General features: G+C 41.9%; 1 protein-coding gene across 1 annotated transcript in view; it reads left to right on the top strand.

The window, feature by feature from the left end:
* Positions 1-18,875: 18,875 nt before the first annotated feature.
* The window catches only part of LOC126384058 (ephrin type-A receptor 7-like), a 209,745-nt gene continuing 206,809 nt past the window's right edge, over positions 18,876-21,811 (top strand). Inside the window, exon 1 of the mRNA XM_050034916.1 lies at positions 18,876-19,049. Within this exon, the coding sequence (XP_049890873.1) occupies positions 18,971-19,049 (79 nt within the window). The 5' untranslated portion in view covers positions 18,876-18,970. The remainder of the gene's footprint in view (positions 19,050-21,811) is intronic.

The following is a 21,811-nucleotide window of genomic DNA, read 5'->3' as shown; positions in this document are numbered from 1 at the left end:
ACATAACAAACAGATAGGATCTCGGAGCCACATAAAAAGAAACACTGGCAGGTACAAGCACATGCCACACAAGCAAATAAACAAAAACAAAGTGTCAAAAGCAGACAGCTCATAAAAACTCCCGAGGAAGAAAAACTGCTGATTTTTCTTGCCTACACAACCCAAATTAAGCTTTATGCAACACAGTGTTACATATTTAATGCCAATGGAGGGTAAAGAAAGTTCAGCCAAAGTTTGAGGAACAATTTTTCATTCACACGCCTGGAGAAATCCCGGAGAGAGGGACCGCAATCGGAATGCATGAATATTCTGCTCTGGATTTACATACACTTAGCTCTTCATCCTTTGGCCCGCTCGTACCTGGCTCCATAGGCTGTAGGTGTAATCAATTATGCAAATAGCGCTGTTGTCCTAGCAAAATTGAGCACTGTCAGCGCACATTGGAGGCATCGGGGAGAGGAGTTGAAGGATGTTTACACACCTTCTTATCTTGCACTTGTAAATAAGGCAAAGCCTCCAGTAGCCAATGGGTGTTTGGAAGTTGTCGGGTGATGTCAATAGAGTAATGTAGTATGACTCAACAACTTCCTTTTAAGGATTGACAGACAGCCGAAAACATGATTTATAAGCAGTTGTTTGCTGACATGAAGAGGAGTCCTTTGTCAGTTCTCTTATACAAGCAGTTTTTAAAGTTTTCTGTGCTGAAGAGTTTATAGCAGTTGGAAGTCACAACGGCCTGTTGGCATCGCCTCAAGCCTTTTCATTTTGGATTTCCTGAATTGACCATATAGAAACGCAACAAATTGGCTAGGTGTAGGCTCCAAATCTTCTTGCCCCAGCAGCACTTTCAAAGGAACTTTTTGCTGTTAGTAATGGTGGTATCCGGCCTTATCTGGTGCTCTGTTACAGCCATGACTGCAAAAATATAATTCACATTGACAGGCCGATCAGTGCTGACAAAGAACCTGTCCCCACCATGACAGCATGCACTAGTAATGTAGTGATGATTCCCCTTAAGCCCTTTTTTCCCAGTTTAATATCTTTAGTTTCCTGTATCATTGCTACCTCTATGGCTATAATATGTGTGCTACAATCATCACCAGACCAGTCGTAATTCACAGAAGCCAAAGAACCTCTCCTGGGAATCAAACCCCTGGCTTCTATGATTTGTGATCAAGATTTTTAGCCCTTGTCCCACCTGGGGTCCAGGCCTTGGAATCCACCCTCTGTTTTTGACACATAGTAGCATGCAGCTTTACAATGCACAAACAACAAACAATGGCCATGAGGAAGAGGAAGGTTTTGTGTATCTTTAAAAGGCAGTTGCTCACAAGTGGTGGAATGAGACTACAGAACGTCATCATGCTGAGCTGCACCGAACACGGCTTTACAGTCTTGTTATGGTAGTGACGTTAGGTCATGTGACCGTAGTGTAGTTTGGTTATAGCCTGACATTAGCTTTTTACTACTGGTGATTGCATTTAGTCTTCAATCATCACAAAAGTGGTGTTCATTTGTGAAGATTATCTTGCTGAACAAACCACGTAAGTGTCATGAACGTTTGTTTGCCACAAAGCTCATTTTCAGCAATAATTCAAAATCAAATGGAAAAATCGCATAGGCTTTTTGACAAGGGAACTACTGCAATGCTAACTTCTGCGTCGGCCTACAGAAAAATGTCATCCCTGGGGCACTCTATTAATGAAGGCACAGCCTAATACCCACTGCAGCACTTAACGATAGGTCAAAACATCATTTAACATTAACACAGGGCTTCCATTTGAATACTCACATAATATTTGTCACATGTCACTATGTGTATTAATGACGTCAGTATTTCAAGTTTTGGATTTTCTCACAATCATTTGTTAAAAATAGTTCCAGTCCATTTATAATTTCTGTGCACATATTGCAGGGCATCACTTTCAGAAAGACAATCCAAACTCTTTCTGTTGTAATCATATACAGCCCACACTCAGAGACTCTTTTCTGCACCAAGCTATCAACTGCAATCTACCTCTGGTGATTCTTTCTGTGAGAGTGGCCAGAAATAGAGAGAGAGGAAGATCTGCCATCTGTTAAGCTTCAAGATAACGGCATGGAACACCTCAGTTCTCACTGCAACCCAATCTATGGCAGAGTATTGATATGAGATTGGTTTATGCTGTAAGTGGACCGATGTTATTGCCAGCCTCCGACCATTATATTCATATTCATTTTTTTGTAAGATCCAATCTTAGTGCAATTTGAAGTCCTCATCATCCGGCAGCAAGGAATAAACAGGGATGATAAAAACAGTTTGACCCTGGTCGTAGACCTCTATAACACCTCCCATCTATGAAGGAGTCTGGCTGTGTGCCTGTCTCTTTCTCTTCTCCAGGCCATGCATATTTCTCTCCCTTTATTGTCCTCTCAGTTGGCCCCGCAGTAACCTAATGTCTGCCAACTATCCAGTCATTGCTGGACCCCCGAGGAGCCTTTCCAAGCCTTCCAGTCAAATCTCGTTCCATATTTTTTTCATTTTCTTGCTTTTTAAATGTTTTTGTCTAGCGTTTGTGCATTTTAATATTTAAACTTTTCTGGTATTTGTAGTTGCAATCACTTTTCTCACGGGCCAGCTGGATACTTCAAGCACATACACAATGCACAAATATTACTATATTTAATATTACTGTCATAGCTGTTCACAATACAGTGTCACACACACACTTGCATAGTATCCAGATATATTGTTGGCTGACATAAAGACATGCTAAAGAAGAATACAACATGTTTTTGTTTGGTAATCTTATGTATTTCCTTCCTTTGTGTTCCTTCAAATGAGCTTTAGTATCCTTTCCTCTGATATGCGAGCAGCTTCTTCTGTGCGCGCGTCTTTGTGTGCATTATTCTCCACTGATGCTCATTATGAGGAGCAGTAGGAGGGTGAAGAGCCGATTTCTTGCATGTCTCTATGACTACAGCGAGCAGAAAGTTGGATGTCTTAATTGCTGCAGTGAAGATATTATTAAACTACCTTTGATTTGCGTAGCTGTAATCTAATTTACACACCCTGTGCCCTGTATTAGGTAGCTGCTTAATTACACAGTGTGCCACACATGCCACTGCACATTTTGTATTAGTGAAGTGAAGCTGAACCCTGCGACTCAAAGCTGTGATGAGATGACGCTTGCAAAACAATTGTGGCTGCGACTTTATGGTGACATTCTGTATCTCAGTAAATTAGAGCTCTACATCCAGCAAATGAAGACACAGCTGCTGAAAGTACTGTGTATAATATATTAAAGGGACAGTTCACCCCAAAATGAGAAATAAATATTTATTATCCTCTTACCTGTAGTGCTGTTTATCAATCTAGATTGTTTTGGTGTGAGTTGGAGAGTGTTTGAGATTTTGGCCGAGAGATGTCTGCCCTCTCGAGATTATAAAAATATAGCACTCATTAGGGCTGGGTATCAGTACTCCATACCTTTAATGTATCAACCTAGATAGCAGTACCAAGAAATTGAATCGTCACCAGTCACCAGAATATCTGCACTCAATCTTTTTTGTGCTGGGGGTCTGATCCTGGACCACCCTGATTCCCTTCTCGATTAGCATACTTTCTGTTGCTGACGTATCAGCAACTAGTCTCCTCACAGTCAGTTCATTGCCTGACTGGTTAGCACGAGCTAACATAGGCAGCAGCGGCTAAGATCCAAATCTGAGCCGTTAACCCTTTGAAACCTGAGCAAATTGGCTTGATTTATTTTAAAAACATGGGAAGAAGGCAATGAGTAATGAAATAAGTGACCCAGAAAATTAGCAACAAATTCAAAGAGAAAATTAAAAACAAGAAAATTAGTAAAAATAAATAAATAAATGAAATAACATTAAAAGTAAAAAAATAAATAAGAAAGAGACAGTTATAAACAAACAAGCAAATGACCTCAAAAAGAGTGCTTGAAAATTAAAATAATTCTATTACATAGTTTTAAAATTTGATAATAAAAACAATTTTTCTGTTTTCCATAGTTGTTGTTTTTTTTATGTTTTTTTTTAAATAATTTAAATCTTTTATTTATTTTATTTTTTTAAAGAAATCGCACTAGTTTGCCCAGGGTTCAAAGGGTTAAATGGTCCCAACAAACTCAGAGTGACTCTGATGTTAGCTGATGTTAGCTTTGTGATGTTAGCCACTGCATATGTGCGGATGGGCAGACTCTTACAACTGTCCCTGGCGCAGAGTTCACACTTTTGCAACAGCAGCTACAACCCATACACACAGTCTGTGTTGAAATGACATTGAGCACAGTGTGTTTGATGGAGTTCTAGTTCAGCGTGCCGAGAGGCTGCTGAAATGTTTGCCATCTTATATACATTACGGGTATCAAATGAAGTACCCTGTTGGTATTGGTATCATTTTTAGGGTACCAGTACTGGTGCCATAATTCTTTAAACGATACCCAGCTATTGCACTCATTTACATTTGACTGTGGGTTATCTTGAGTAACTGGGTCATCATTTCTGGAGGCATTGCTGTTGAGTTTTTCAAATGTATTTTTTTGGCTATGGAGAAAGCAGACATTTCTATGGCCGATATTTCCAACACTCTGCAACTCACACCAAAAAAATCTAGATTGATAAATAGGACTAAAGGCATGAGGAAAATACTGTATGTATCATTGATTTTAGGGTTAAGATAGAAAGTAACATAAAGTAGAAAATACTTGAGTGTGTTTACGGGAGACATTGAATTCAATCTTATTTATCATACTAAACGACTAATTATAAAATTCAAATCCTGATGTACACAACCAAACAAATGTAAAAACATTTATGTCCATACACTGCACACATCCATCAGTGCTGCCTATTATTGTATCATGAAAAAGGTTAAACTGTTATTAATAATATTACTGTCATTATGCAGTGCAGAATTGGAGGTAATCATGTATGACCATATGCTGAAGAGAAACAATGAAACAACCTACGTTGCACATACATGGTCACATGTGTAGTCACATACACGCATACACACACACACTAAGAAAAGAGGGATACCACTGCAATATAATTTGTCTCTCGTGATGAATTCCCAACAGTGTCCCCTGAGACATCCAGCCCATGCTGACAAACCAACACATTTTTCACTCTCAGTCCACCGCTGCTTCTTCTTCTCTCTCTCTCTATTTCCCCTCGTACTTGACTCAATTGATTTTTCATGCCCTTCTTTCTCTCACCTTGCCTCCACGAGGAGAAAAGAAATGTACATAGCCCCAAAATGTGGCCAACGGCTGCTGGGATCACTCTGGTTATTAAGAACAAAATTTGATGCTGTGGGTCTGACTGTTGCGGCACATACTGTGCTGTGCTTTATTTTCTCAGCTGGAGCCAGCAAAGTTGGTTTTGCATGTTTAGCTATGTTGATAGTTCACACTTTTTGGCACATTTCCTAACATGGCCCACTGCTGTTTTGCAGTAAAAATGAGGTTATCCTTAAAAATCTTTTTTGCCTTTCCATTTTTAATGATGAAAATTGAGTTCAAATTTCTAATGTTCCAGAACCCAGAAGCAATAAAACACTAACTTTGCATCTCATAATTTTGTCTTTGTGAAAAGCAGGAGAGTCGTCATTTTGCTTTCAATGTCACTGCTATAGAATTGTGACTGCAAGAGATAGAGAGATTGAGACAACAGCAAAACAGAGAGCAGGCAGGTGGCAGGAGGAAAAGAAGAAGTGAGGCGGAGACATAAATGTTACAGAGGAGAAAGGGTATGTAAAGGTAGGAGAGGAGGGACAGGAAGGAAAAAAAGATGGTTAAAGGAATGAAATAGAGGTGAAGAAAAAGCACAAGAAGTCACAGTTGTTCCATTTTCTTGGCTGTCTGATGTCGCCTCTAAAAATTGGAAACAGTGGCGTTCCCTAATCTCCCATCACCTGCACAGAGTGTATTCAGTGTCTGATAAACCGCCCTGCAACCCTGAACTTCCACACATACGCACACACGCACACACACACGCACACGCACACGCACACGCACACGCACACGCACACGCACACGCACTGAGATTTAAATATAAAAGGATCATCCTGCTAAAGAGGAACAGACACACAGCTCCATACAAACCAAGGCCGTCTGTGTAAACTGTATAATTGAACTTTATCTGAAGTCACGATAGGTTTGCACTATCTGTGTTGATATTTAAAAATACTGGCGCAGAAGCAGTGGTGGCTGGAATAACAGTCCTTTGGAAAAAACGATATGGGATTCGGTTCCTGCCGAGTGAGTCGCCTCAGAACCGGCCTGCTGTGGTTGAGAAATGAGGCCGCCGGGCAGATGTCATATCCGGGAATGTGACGGCGAGCGGTAGATCACACTGTATATTCCTGATTACTTAGTCATGGGCCTTATCTGCAAACTGCCACATGGCTACTTGACAGTTGGCTTGGCCCTGATTTCACTGTGTCCTCCTTTCTACCTCAACATCCCTCTTTTTTCTCCTGCTCTTTTGAAACGTTTTCATTTTGGTCCACACCTTTTCTTTCTTGGTGTCCATCTGCCCTCCTTTTGTTTTCCGTTTTAGTCTCTCTTTTCACCCTGTGGCAACAAAATTAAAAGATGAGTTTCACAGAGTACAGATAAAAAGTTGGTCGGTGACAACAGAGCAGGATTTGTTTCTCATGTTTATCTTTTCTGCCAAAAGGTATCTAATACCTTTCAGGATAACGTCATGCTCAATGTGATCTAGCAGTTTTTCAAATGTTCTTGCCCTCTTAATTTCAGAAAATTGGAGAGAATAATGTGAGCAAGATGTTGTTTGTGACTGGCATTAAAAATTGAACCCCGCTGTGCTTCCTTGTTATCCCAATTGCCGGAGTGCTCAGCCAGAAATGTCAGGTCAGAAGCAAAAAAGCGAAAAAACCTGTCTGGAAACAGTCGTACTTCAAAGCAATATCACCCCAATTACACAAGATTTTTTATTCTTAGCCACAGTGTCTGTAAGTACTGTGATCACGCTAATTGAAGAGTCTAATTCTAAAGTGAGATATGTGCCACCTACTTTTAGAGAATTAAATCATCCAACTGTAACAAAGTCCAGAGAAAAGGACCACAAGTACTGAACAAAATGTGGTTGCAAAAATTTTGTTTCTGCCCCCCTTTTTTCACGAGTTGAAATAAAAGATCCAAGACTTCTTCTTTGCACACTGAAGGCTCTTGAATTTTGGACACAACTTTGAAAAAAACCTTGTTGGTGAGTATTGCTCCTTTGCCAAGATGCTGATTCAACAGCATGGTTACTATACATGTGTGCCTTGGGCTGATCACAATATGAGGTCACTCTAAAATGCACAGTGTTATCTCGACAAAAAAGAAACCTGTTAGGCACTTTGAACTATGGATTTCACATGACTAGAGCTACAGCAATGCATTTTTTGGTCACACTGGATTAATACGTAAAGAGACCACTTTTCCAAAGTGCCAGACGTCATTGAAGATGAGCATACGCCCACCCAAGTTAGTTACAATGATGAACAGCCCTCATGTTAAGACCCTGCTGAGGACGACAAGCATGCAGATGGTCTTCCTAGCTAGTTGGATGTTCTACGAAAATCTCAGAAACAACTTAAGTGATGGCATGTGGTAGTGATATGAACATTGAGTTCACAGTTTTAGTGGACATTCCAGCAGTTAGCATGGCAATGGCATACTCCCTCTAAACTCGGGTCATCTCTGGCATTGTGTCATGTGATCAAACTGCACTTAGAGTGGCCTTTTGTTGTGACCAGAAAGAAAATTCAGTGTTTAACACAGGACACCAACAAAAGTCTCCTGGGTGAAAGTCCTATGTTTGTTTGACCCATCCACCACCTTCCCTCCCTTCTACCCTACTCTGACTTTCTCACTCTTTATACCATGTCATTGCCGTGGATGGGTTTACACTGAAGTTAACTGAAAGCCCGGTGCATCTCATGCAGACACTACGGGTTCCTTGTGTGTCAGAATCACACACCGAAGACCATTAACCAACCTGCTGTATTTGATGGCCTGGGCATGAGAATGAGCTGTAATAGTACATGGTAATTCTTTACTATTACTTACGTAGGATTTTCAGTGAAGGACTTTTACCTGTAACAGAGTTTTCCTACATTGTTACATTTGCATTTTTACTGAAGTAAAGAATCTGCGTCCTTCTTCTACCACTGAGCCCGCATCATGTCCTGATGCTCTCCAAAACTTTTGAGTGACCTTGATGACACCACAAACTCTTTTACCCGGAACTAATTGCAACACCAGGACTCATTAGCCAATGACAGTCATCCTCCCATGGGCCGCTTTACCCATTTTTCCCAGGACGTATCACTGGGACACCAGTGTCACCTGCTTCCCAAATGAGACTGATGTAAAGATTTTAAAAAGAGCAACTCTGTGCCGTAAAGTCTCAAATGTTACTTATCTGACGAACTACAACCTTTCCTCCCTCTGTTCTCACTTGTGACGTCTTACAATCATCTTAAGTCTGATTTACAGTCAAAACACACGTGAAGGTTATTATCTCATTTGCATTAATAAAGGAAAAGTATGATTGTAATAAATCCAACGAATCACAAACAGGCTATTTTAGAAATACTAATGAAGGCAATGAAAACAATCTGTCCAGAGATATTGTTTGAATGTATCTGTAATCTAATTTCATTATGAGATGTTGGTGTGATTAACGCCTGGCAGCTAATCATGTCATAAAGGGAATGACGACTTTCTGCTCACCCATCTGAATAAAGAAAAGAGTGACACCCGCTCCCCTGTGCCCATTTAAAACACTCTGTATCTATTATAGTCACCACAGCTTTGTGTGTGGCATGATGTGTGTATGGGTGTGTTATCGCAAGACATCCTTGTGTATGTGTGTGTAAGTGCTCTGTATATGTGTGTAGGCGTGTATCTCTTTCAAAGACACATTAACACCTTTTCACTTGGCAGCGTTTGCAGGGTCCCGTCTTGGGAATAACACAGCTATGGTACAATACATCAGGGACTTGTAGCCTACTGTTATCAAACACCCGCTCTCTCCACCACCTCCTTCCCTCGCCCCGTTTCCTCTCCTCCATCTCCTTCCCTCCTTTTCTCACCTCCCACCACAACCACTCTTCACTCCTCCTGCGCTTCTCTTTAATCCCAAAGGGTGTCAAAAAATTACTGTGACATTATGCAGAAGGAGGATAAAGAGGGGGGACAGCGGGGTTGTCAAACCTGAAAGTGGTCACCCTCGTTATTGTGACTTACACCATGTCCACACTAACACCCCTCTCATACCGGAGACATACAGTACATATGAAATTGGTCTACTTAACAAGCAGGAGACTGCAGTCTGACATGTAGTTCCATAAACTTTTTTTCGATAAACCACTTACACTACAGAAAAAATAATCACCAAATAAAACTTAATGTCCCCCTCCACTCAAGAATTCTTCCACGTATGTTCCTTAACATGTCTGACCTTGACTATACCGTCTTGTATCTGTGCAAAGTTTGTCACCAGGGAGGTGTTTTCACATTCCTCTGCCAAGGAAGGCAATGTCCCTAATGTGCACTTCCCTAAAATCTGAGATTCAAACATGTGCCTGGCAAGCTAGATTAGGTACGTCACTAATATGAAAAGCAATTGCTGTCTAATACAGGAAACACATACAGTATGAACGGGGGAACAGACTTCAACACAACACGGGCAACGAAACCTGAAACCTCCAGCACAGAGCGGACTTGTCAGTACAGAGAGCAGACCACAACCACAAACAAACAGTCAGTCACTGCCATTAACAACATAAACTAATATAAGATGCTAACTACAGCAGTCCGGTATGATACAGTTCAGTTCGTTTCCAAAGTGAAAAGTTGTGGATGGTACCAATGGAACCGTTCCGTACCGTCCCCATTTTTGGTCCCCCTTCTGTTGGGGTACCTGGCACACAGATCTGGTAGCTACTAAAAGGTGGAGCTGTGAACACGTTGATTGGTCAATAGCGGATGGTCACTCTGCTCATGTAACCCCTGTTCATATCGTGGAGAGTTCTACTAGTAGACTGTTACTATAAAAATGAAAGGATGTTTTGCTGCCTCTTGCAGCAGCTGTAGTCTGAGAAAAAAATAACTTAATTCACTGAGCCAACTGCTGGCGACTTTTAAGGTGGAACTTTAACTTGTAGAGTTACTCAATGCATGAGCTGACAGTGTGAATCAATCAGCACACCTTAAATATTCCATATGACAACTTTGGCCATTACTTTAGTTTTTATATGACATACACTTAGTAATGAGTGGGTCATCAAGCGTTTATATATATTAATTTTGGCTGGATTATGTGATCCGCATATTCTTATCCTCACTTGAAGAAAATAAAAAGCATTGTGGAGTGTTGTTCCTGTGGGCTATGGCAACACTTCACCCCTGAACTTGCCTGAGAAGGACTAAATGCACAAACCCGCTATTTTTAAATATCCCATGGAGAGAGACTCTCACTGCAGCCTGTTTTATTTTGCTCTGAAGATGTTGGCTTGCAACCTCGTTCTGTGGATGATAAACGAGGTGCAGACTTCCATCTGTGTCACTGGCAATGAGGAAATGCATTGAGTGCTGGACGGAGCAGTGAGTGCCACCACCCCGCCCACATTTAAGGGCACTGTTTGCAGGGGAAATGCTAGGGTCTAGGTACCATGTCTGAAGGGTTACTTTTGGTTCCAATGGTACCATACCGTCAGCTTAGAGCAAGATTCCAACCTGCGCCTGGCAGATTGAGAATTTCTCAATGAAGAGTAGTTCTGCTTCTGGACCCGTCTTTGAGATTTTTATTTAATTATTATGTGGGGAAACCATACTAAACAAAATACTAGTATTAGTACAAGTATTTTACTTAAGACATATCTGGGCCGTGACTTAAAGTTTCAGTTTCACATCCCTCCAATATGCCCTCTCTTCCTCCCCTGACCCACACACAGATGCTCTCCATTTCTCTCTCCTCCATCCTTTCCTTTCTCTCTCTCCATTTGTCTCTTCAGGGAGTTGGCTAAATGACATTTAAACTGGGTTCACAATCTGTATATCAAATGAATTTTCATCCGTGCTAGAAACAGCAGTTCACTAAAGCCGAGCAGCATCTGACCTGTGTCTAACCCTGGTCTTGAAGGAGGTTTAGCTTACACACATTGATTCGGATGGACCATAGGTGTGTGTGTTTAACCAGCGTCACTGTGCCAGCCTGAATGGGGGAATGAGTCAGCTTAATCTGAAAACGCACATCTTTTTCTCTCTGTTTTTGCCTTCTGTTCGACACTAAGTTGGCATTTTTCATATATAAAAAAAGTGAGCTTTTGAAAATTCAGATACAGATCAGATACGTCGGAAAATGTCAGCATCATGTTTAAGTGTGGACGTTGAAAATTGGAGCTGTTCAGATACAGTTACAGTCTGTGAGGCAGTAAAGTAAAGAAAAATATACAAACTACAACTGTAGTTATTTATCTCTGTTAATGTGTGTTTTGTTAGATGACTTTGTCTTCATATTAAAATATAGTATACAGTGGGGATCATGGGCATAGAGTAGAATTTGGGGGTATTTTTACCTTTTGTTGACAGTGATGGGTAGAGAGGTGGTCAGGAAATGCTGAAATTATATAGGGAACCTTGGTACACATCTTAGCCCTTACGCCCCTGCAACTCCTCAGAGCAGAGGTTTGAGCTGTCTGTCCCACTCCTTACCAGATGATGGCTGTGGTGCACAATTTTGTTGTTTGCATACTGAAATAGAAGGAGGGACAAATTTAGCTTTTTGTCAAATGTTTCATTCTAAATGGAGCTTTTTACCGAAATGACCTCAATTTCAGTGTTTGCAGCTTTATGCCAGCTTTGTGTGGATGTAGTCTTAAACAGTCGCATGTGTATGATTGACAGTACACACTGCGCTCACACACCTCTTCTCCCATTATCTCTTTGTTCCCCCCTCGTTCTGCTTGGATGACTGGGGGAACGGCCGGGGAACAGAAAAGGTCAAGTGACTCTGCTCCCTCTACTCCTCCTCCTCACCTCCTCTGCATCTAATGAGTATGTGAGGAGGAGGAGGAGAGGGGCGGGGCCAGCAGAGTGCATCAGCATAAAATTGTCACATAGTAATGAACCTACAAAACTGAGCTGCATGAACGTGTATGTGTGTGAGGTATGTGCTGGAATTGACATCTATTTACTGCTTCAATGCCCCCCCCCCCCCCCCTTCTGCACACTATCAGGTTGTGATTCACATCTTTTTTTTCCCCTGGTCATTGTGTTCCTGATCAATAATGCAAACACATGGCTGGGGGGGGGCGTTGCAGCAGATTTAGCCATCGTGTGGGCATGTGTTGACAGAGGGCAAAAGGGAAAATGTACTATATGTGTGCAACAAGAGAGCAATCAAGTACAATGGAGCAGGAGATTTTCTTATGCACTTAAGTCTGGCAATGTTCTATTATCTCTCACTGTCAACAATTCCACTGAGAAGACCAATTAACAAGTCGCCTTTTCTATGTTTAGCAGCTCATTCCTTAGCCCAGCCGCCAGAAGAAAATATTGGCATTGTACATTTCTGCAAACCATAGATACGTTAGATTTATACATTTTACATGTATCATAAAGTTTCTAAAGTGATGTAGCTCTGATAACATATGAGCTGAGTTTGTCAAGGGGAGATTCAGGCAATGGTGGACTGCATGGCACCTAGGTATGACACCTGCTATGCTGCAGACCAACCCATGTTAACAAGTAAAGTTTAGCACTTCATAATATCCTGTTTTGTTCACGCATGACAAAACGTAGTTTGGTGACGTCACCGCGTTATCTGGGGCTCTGTCGGCGAGGGCTTGGTGGAGAAATCTTGTGGTGTGCACACAGGTCGTAACGCAGTTGGCGAGACTCCGAATGACATGTCAGCAGGTATGAACACTCAAAAGATTTCAATAGTCTCCGTGACTCAAGACTGGTCGTGTAATGTGAAGTTGCCTTCAGGATATCCAAGTATTTTTGTGCCTAAATCTAACCACATGTTAACCACAGTGTCATTGAAATGTGAAGGTACATTTTCAGTTTTAGCATATCCACAACAAAATAACACAAAGCTACATGCATTGTAGTGTTTTTTCTTTTTCTTTTTTTTGTTTAGTGTAAGCAGTACTGTCCTGCTACTGAAAAACAGTCACTAGTGTGTATTAATGCACAGTCATAGTCCCTGGCAAATGCACTATTTAGTCCTGACTGACTGATGTTTATTAAAAACTACAGTACCCAGCTGTTTCAGAAAACTGCTGAGCCTTTTCAAAAGATAAAACTTCATATTTGTGACCCTTTGTTAAAGATTTACATTCTCATAAGGAGCAGATGGGCTTGAGGCTGAGTGTCACAGACAGAGTTGGGAAGTCAGGAAGTATTGAAACACAGATTGTTGGTTTTGGTCTTTTATGGGTTTTGTTGACAATTAGAAAAATATAGAAAAACAACATCCTTTAATTTAACTGTAAGAATTCAAATGACAATATGCGCATCAGTGATTTTATAAGCTTGCTGTAAAACGTGCTACATTTTAAAATGTAGTTTTGAAATTTAGCAGATGTGGTACTGGCAAATATGTGATGTGAGACTGGGAGCATGCAGGAGACTGTGTGTATGTAATGGACTGCGAGGGGAGAGGCACAGAGTGAGTGAGTGAGTGAGTGAGTGAGCGGGGCTGTTGGCCTCTGTCCTTGGTGAGTAATGACCACAGAGGAGGACAGATGATCATGTTCATCAGCTCCCAGAACTGAGGCTACCAGCCCCCCTGCTGGGGAGGATCAGTCAGGCTGATGGCCCATAATCTGTGTGTGAGTGTGTGTTTTTGTGAGTGTGTGTGAGCCTGTGGTTGAGTAGAGAGAGCAGGGATGGAGAGGGGGCTGGGTGACGACATTGATAATGAGTCTTACTGTTGATCATGGTGCATATAGGATGGAGCATGTGCAGCTTATATATATGTGTGTGTGTGTGTGTGTGTGTGCCATTGCACGCAGAGGGGTTTGTGTTTAAGTGTGTGCAGTATTAAAAGTACTTACTACATTTATTACAAAGCTATTTTATGTCCAACAGTTGCAGGGCTTGCTTAAGGGGAAAATTAGGTGTGCTGACTAGCCTTTTCATTAGCACGTCATTAAAGTTTGAAAATTAGCTAAATAGCAGAGGCTGGAGGTACATATTGAGGAGCTGCCAAGTGGAGGCTCAATATCATTAATGCAATTCTATGGCCAATTTATGTTTTTGAGGAAGTCTCAGCTTTAAACTTTGAACTCAGCACTAAATGCTAAAAAATAAATGAAACCTTAACGTAAATTTCATGTATAGTAAATGAGTGTACTTTGACTTTTTTGTGGACATAATTACACAATATTAAGTAACTGTATTTTGCAGAGCTACATAGCCTGAATTGTTCTTTAAAGGAACAGTTTGTAGGATTTTGTGGCATCCAGCAGTGAGCACATTGCAACCAGCTGAAACTACTCCCAGTTAGAATTCCTTCAGTGTTCATTGTTTAAGAGGTTTTTACCAGGAGCTGAATTATCTGCAGAGGTCTCTTCCTCTACAAAACAAATGGACCGGATGATTAAAATCAGCAGTTACACTGAATAAAGCAATTTCATGTTACAAATCACCGTTTTTCTGATGCTGTTCGGCATGTAGCACACGGGCTGCTAGCCCAGCACCTGCTAATGTGTGCTCACTTTTTTTTTTCTTCTAAAAACTAGATTCAGACATTTAGGAGGTTTTTACCAGGTGGTCTCCTCCTCTTCAAAACAAATAGACTTGGTGATTTAAACTGATAAAAACACTGAATAAAGCAGTTTCATGTTTGTTGTCTTTAGAAGTTGCTCATCACGGAAAGGCTGCTAACTACGGTGGCTGACATGAAAATGCAAATGGCCATAGCTAGAGCCAGTGTTTGGTTTGTCCGTTCTGGGCTACTGTAGAAACATGGTATAATCGATTTCTTCTATCCCCTTAAATCCTACACGCTGGACCTTTAAATGAAAGAATAAGGGCCCGTCCCAATACCCTCCCTTTAGCCCTACCCCTTGGCACTACCCCTAGATTTGCGCGTTCCCGCGAGGGGTAGGGGTGTCCCAATCCCTTTTTGCGTGTAGAAGTAGGGGGCATAACGAGGGGTAGCGGGTATGAAACTAGCCCTTCTGAGCAAGGGATTTCAGATGCTGACTTGCCAGCGAGGGGTAGACGTCGCCATACATGTACATATAATTTCGCAAATAAACATGGAAGTTTTGTAAAAACGTTTTCGAATAACTGTGTATTTGTGTAGAGAACGGTGTAATGATTTTTTATTGTTCAAGAGATAGATTAGATTGGCGTTGACAGAAGGCTAGCCAGCTAGCTAATGTTACTGTCGTCAGGTTGCTTGTTAGCTAGTTAGCTAGCTCGCACTATCTGGCGTCTGTCATCTGTCCTGTTCTGCAAATTGTCGGATTTTTCACATTACGGTAACAGGCCAGCTAGTATAACTATGCTGCCTCGTAATGTTAGCTTGTTAGCTAGCTAGCTAGCTAGCTAGCTAGCAGAAGTCCCCTGTCGTACATATCATTTCGTCGTCTGTCGTTCATCAAACGAAGCATCATGAATACAGCAAACGCGATCGGTAGGATGAACTCAACTGGATACTACATTGTAGATGCCAGTTGGAAATGTAGATGGGTCACGGCTTCCTGTTTAAAATAGTTATGTATGCGTGAACGTAACCGACGCAGTGACGTAGTGAGTGGTGTCCCAATTCCTAGGGAAAGATTTCAACCCCTACTCCTCGTTGCTTCATTTTGAGGGCCAAGGGGTAGTGGGCAAGGGCTAGGGGTAGAGCCAAGGGCTAAGGGGTAGTGGACAAGGAAGGGTATTGGGATTGGGCCTAAGAAAACATTTTTAAATACAACCAAATTTAATTAAAGGAACTGGTAGTGTACTGAACAGTATATTTATGCTCTTGGTGAGCTTTGTCGACAAGACCCACAATCTGTTTAAAATTAGGAATGAACCATGTGACGATTTCTAAAAATGCAGTGGAGAGAGCTCTGTGAATCTCCTGCAGCCTTCTCCTCTCAGCTCTCAGAAAAGACGGAATTGATCGGAGATTCAACCAGTGTTCACATCACTAGTTTTCTCTCTGCACAAAACAGTATCTAGCTTGTCAATCACCAATATACTGTATTGCTTTCCAAGCTAAACTGTGAGAATGATCAATTCAGGGCGATGCTTGTCTACGTGTGTGTACACTCTCTCTCTGTTTGTGTGTGTGTGTGTGTGTGTGTGTGTGTGTGTGTGCGGCTATGACAATGAGAGATAGCGCAAGGGACATTTAAGTGTAGTCTCTGTGTTACAATGATGCAAACCCTTGAAACAGCACTTCCATGTTTCAATTCATCTTGCTCCCCTACTGTCTGGAGGAGCATAAACAAACCCGGTAGAAAAGCTTGATAATATTTGCTCAGTGCGGAATACTATGAACACGTCTCCTCACTTTAAGTCAAATCAATATCCCCTGAGAAAGGAAATGATTTCCATTATAGAAATTGTCTCAAGTCAATTTGTGGAATAGGTGTGAAAAGAAAAGTGTTTAAAATGTTAAACTGTGTCAATTATGCAGATTAAACTCGGCGGTGTTACTGTAGATGTTAAGTGGAATGTTTTGCCCAAGTAGGCTTGTCAGTGTTTCTATATATATGTCGAAGAATTTAGGGACATTTTTGCCATGGAAAACTTGTTATATTTTCATTGTTGGTTTAGAGTTTAATTTGTTCTAATGTAGTACTGTATCTCTGCTGCAGGGGAGAAGACAAATCTGTATTCATTATAGCATCTTTATAGATTATTGTGGTGACATAGGTGTCTGTTTAGCAGACATGAAGTCAAGAATGATTGTGGTGCTTTTCACGACTGTATCTGATATTGTCTTGTATGTGTTGTTGCATTGTCTATGGATGGACAAACTATAGTCTCTGCTATTAATGCTGCAGTCTGTTCAGTTTTATGATTATGTGGTAATCTGCTTTCTGTTCTTTATTGTGGTAGACAGTCCAGCAGCATTTGCATGTCGTGCATGTGAGTCCCTGTGTGTGTGTTCCACTGGCTAGCTAATCGTTGCTGCTCTGTACTACTCTCATACTGCAGTTGCTGCTGATAATGCTGACCCAACTCATGCCATTGTCATGGAAGCATATTACCCACCCTCTGGTCCCCACCCACCCCAGGTTTACTGTTAACTGTGTCAGCACTGTTGCGGTGTTAGCACTGTTTACACTCAGCTGCCTCTATGTGGAGAACTGCAGGCTGATCTTAGGCACTGTTTGTACATATACCTACTAAAAGTAATGACCAGAATTTGTACGCATCACGAGGCAGCTTGGGGTGATGGATCGGTCAAACAAACACAGGACTTTCCGCCAGTGTGTTCATGTTCTGTGTGAAACCAAGTGAACTTTGAGTTTTTTTAAGATATCTTGTCACCATGTTCCTTTACTAAACCTAACCTGCATGACTTAACTGTCCTAAACCTAACCTATCTAACTTTATGTTAATTACGTAATGTGATGATGCCCAACCATGACTCTTTTCCCAAACTAAACCTAGGTAACTTTAGGCCTTAACCTATCCTACTTAACTTTACATTAAGTATGTAACATAACGAGGCCATTCATGGGTTCTGATTAGGTAGATACCATACACTATGTTGTATGAGGTTACGTTGAGAACCATGTGCAGATGACCTGAATCGAGACTCTGAATCATAGACATGCTCTGAATGTCATATACAGCTCCTTTAAAGTCTCACTTTTTTTTTTTTTTTTACATTTTTGTCCATATAAACAATAATTAGGATAATCATAAGTGCTAATATCGTAGGCAACTGGACTTGCTTGCGTTTCTTGAAGACGTTTCCTCTCATCCAAGAAGCTTCTTCAGTTCTAAATGACTGGTACGAATTGCAGGCTAAAAACCCTGTGTGGGTGGGAACCCTTGCTGAGTTGTAGGCGTCACATGAGCAGTATGTACCAGTTCTGCAGAACAGAAGAAGCTTCTTGGATGAGAGGCGAAACGTCTTCAAGAAACACAAGCCAGTCCAGTTGCCTACGATATTAGCACTTACGATTACCATGACCTGGATGACTGAGAATCTTCCCTGACAATAATTAGGATAGAATTAAATTCACATAAAGCCTATAATTGATGGGTGTGTCAATTTATCAAGACTAAAAATGTGCTAGATGAAACTAAGAATTGGTCCTTAGCATTATTTCCTGCATTCCAGAGCTGTCAGCTTCTATTTGGAGTTGTTTGGGCCAGCATTTTGCCACATTCATATCCAAATTATATCTCAGTGCAGGCCACCTAATTGAAATGATAACACTAAATTGAGGAGCACCTGCGGCCCCTTTAGGATCGCCTTTTAATCTCGCACCCCACATTTGAACCAATATTCTGAGTTCGTGAAACAAGCTCACAGAACTCTGTGAATAGAGGAGTAGCCTATGATCCTCACTAAACTCTCTGACAGAGCACCCAGGTCCTAACTTACCGAACTCCCTCCACCCTATAAAATGACAGTTTTTTTTTTTTTTTTTAAAAAAAAGGGGCACTACTGCGGGCGGACTGTGTCGACTACAGTGGAAACACCTGGCGCGGAGATTTCAGGTTGCAGCTCCTTGATAGGTCGACCCTCCCGTACCCTCGACTCCACATCCCACTTCATTGCGCTCGCCCGGTGTCAATCTCGTCTGTAAAACCCTCCCCCGAGATATCAAATAGGCCGTGTGGCTCCCTGGATCCTGCACTATTTGCCCAGACGGCATCCGCTCCATTCAAACACTGAGTGCGTCTCTGCTGCGGTGCGTTGCGCGCAGGCTGGAGAGAGATGACAAGAGCCCCGCGGAACTGGCCAGACAAACATGGATCTCCGTAAAACGCTGATTTCGGTGCTTTGGATATTATTGCTGAACCTAAAGGAAGACTGTCACGCAGAGGAAGGTATGTGGAAACGTGTGCTTTATTTTGTGTGTTTGTTGTCATACCCAAACCGGTCGCCGCAGCAGGCAGTGTTGATCGACAGACAGATGTCCGCGGCGGAGATAGTTTGGCGTTTGTCCTGTGATGAGAAGCAGGTGCGTTTATTCCACTGATGAGACGGCGTGGATAGTAGTGAGAGTTAAAACAGTCTTTAAATGGCTGTTAAACAAACCGCACATGTGAAGGAGAACATCTTTTTTCTGCTTGTGGAGAGACGCGTCTCAGAAAGCTGTGCGGTGACAGATTTACGCATTTGTGCTCAGTGAACTCAACGCGTTTTCCCCCGAATAACACGGAACAAGCAAATAAATGTGTTTTTGTTATATTATCACGAGTTAATTGCTTGTAAATCAAACTAAATAAGCACGCCACTAGAGTATTATAGTGTCAAAAACCAATAAAAATTGGTTATTATTTACAGCATTCACTCCAGCTTTACAGATTGTGAGCTTAAGCTTAAAGACTTATGTGGACAAGTTCCCCAATGATTTTGTCCAAAAGACAAAAACTGTGCCAATTTCTTCCATCTCTGTTGCCACACAGTAGAGCCACTGTTTCCTCCAATATCCAGTTTCTGATTTATTCAAAAGTCAGTTTCCTTCAGGCAGCCGTTCCCCTTATACGAAATAAATCCCTGCTCTGTTGTCACAAAGATTTAAATTGTGCGGTGGGCTTTTGTCACGGCATCTTTGTGCAACTGGTTTCTTTGTCTTTTCATACTCTGACAGTCACTGATGCTGTGGCACGGATGACAGGATGCATTATAAGCTGATGCCTCACTGCTTATCCCACTGCATGCAACTCTCCTCCGGTTTTTTCAGCTCAGATCCTCTCTAACAAAACAGCAGCTTTTATTGGTCTCAGTTACTTTCTTTGTCTTTCCATCAGCATTAAACCAAGAATCATTATTAAGAAGAGTAATGCAGGGGGACATTGTGAGATTCACTTTGTCAAGATGTAATGCTGATGTGGGATCCGGATTTGGATTGCTGGCTTTAATTGCCCCTGTGCATCTGCACTGGAGTGTGTGAGAGAGTGAGGGAGCTGGGGAGGTGCTGCTGTGGTCCAACAATTTACCAGCAGCCTGGCTGATTGCCACAGATAAATACTCTGTTCACTTGTGAGTTAGCCAAGATATTGTAAATCTATGTAACTTGCATCAGCTCAAACTATGGCACAGCGCTGATTGAATGTGTGTGTTTCTGAGCGGCTGGCTCAGGTGAAGCCAGGAAAGTGTTCCTGATCAGTTCCGAGATTGTGAAGTGGAAAAGAACATAATGGCTCCAGACCCTCAGGCTCTTTCTAAAGAGGGGCTTTTATTGCCAAGGTATAGCTGAGTGGATTTTGGATCCACATGCATTCATGTGCATACAAACACAGTCATCATCGCCCAACCACAGACTCACATATACAGTATCCTATATGCACTCAGGAAAAGTACATTTGGCACACTTCACAGCCATACATCACACATTAATGTACTAGTGGCACACACGCAACTCAGTATCAAATGCACACGCTCACTTGACATGTATAGGTCTCACTTGCATGCGAGCCTTCTCATGAAACATACACACTTGTCCACACAGGGTCCTTTTGTGCACGCACATGCAGACACACCCGCGCTCTCGCACCCTCTTCCATGTACACATGCACACACACTTCCTCTTGAGCATTGGATGCAGCACACGCGGACTCATTGCCAGATTGATTTGGTTCCCTGGAATGCTGGGTAGCCGGATTTGGATGCTAGCTTTTGTTTAATTGATGTTGTGACAGCGATTAATTGCTGTGAAAGCAATGTGCTCCTGAAGGCTGGTATTGGCAGCAATTCTTCTTTCTGTTCCTAAGGATTTGGGAGATAGAGAAAACACTGGAGAGAATTTCTCCCTCTTTTAAATTCACTGCCATTATATCCATATTAAATGAGGCAATTTACCTACCTGTTTATGTGTGTCCTGTTGGAGTGCAAAACGCCATGGGAGCTGTGTTTTAACAAAAGAAGAGTGTGCATAAGTCTTCCCTGTATTTGGGATTTTGAGAGTATCTCTTTAAACCTATTATATTATATTATATTACAGTATTAATGTGTCTCTTTGATCACTATTCATTAAATTTCCGTTTTGCAGACTGTGCTTGTTCGTATTTTAATCCTTAGTAGCTTATATTCACAGTATTAAATGTCCCTTTGTGTTTGTCTTTGCTCTTATTTGATTTCTCCCCATGTGCCAACAGCGTTTCCCTGTGTTGCATCTATATGAGGCTGCATTCTTATGTTGTAGTTCTTCCTTCCTTAGCGCTCCTCTCTTCCTTCTGCCTTCCTGTTTTCCTTTGTTCTTCCCAGTCTCCTCTCATATGTCTTCCTCCTCATCTTCCTCTCCTCCACTCCCTCCTTTTCTCCCTCTCCTGTACATGCCTCCCGCATCCTGAGCTGACTTAGCAAACACTAATACGACCTGGGGGCTCCGCACAGGCAGAGCCGGCTGTCCACTATCCCACACCGGCACCTCACACACAGTCAATCTAGCCACTCCCCCCCCTCCTCCCTTTAGGCCGCTTTTCTCATTCCCCACGCCTCACCGCTAACACACCTTGGCATCTCATCGGGATCTCATTTACTTCCCCTCTCCTCCCCTCTCTCCCCTCCCTACCTCTGCATCCATCCATTCTGCAGCAAGCCGAGAGAGCGAGAGAGGGCATGAGCTCGGCACAGAACAATAGAG

The sequence above is a fragment of the Epinephelus moara genome, chromosome 22 (assembly GCF_006386435.1).
Source record: "Epinephelus moara isolate mb chromosome 22, YSFRI_EMoa_1.0, whole genome shotgun sequence".
In the NCBI taxonomy this organism is placed as follows: Eukaryota; Metazoa; Chordata; class Actinopteri; order Perciformes; family Serranidae; genus Epinephelus; species Epinephelus moara.
Note: the sequence above shows the minus strand (reverse complement) of the source record. Positions and strands in the feature narration are given on the sequence as shown.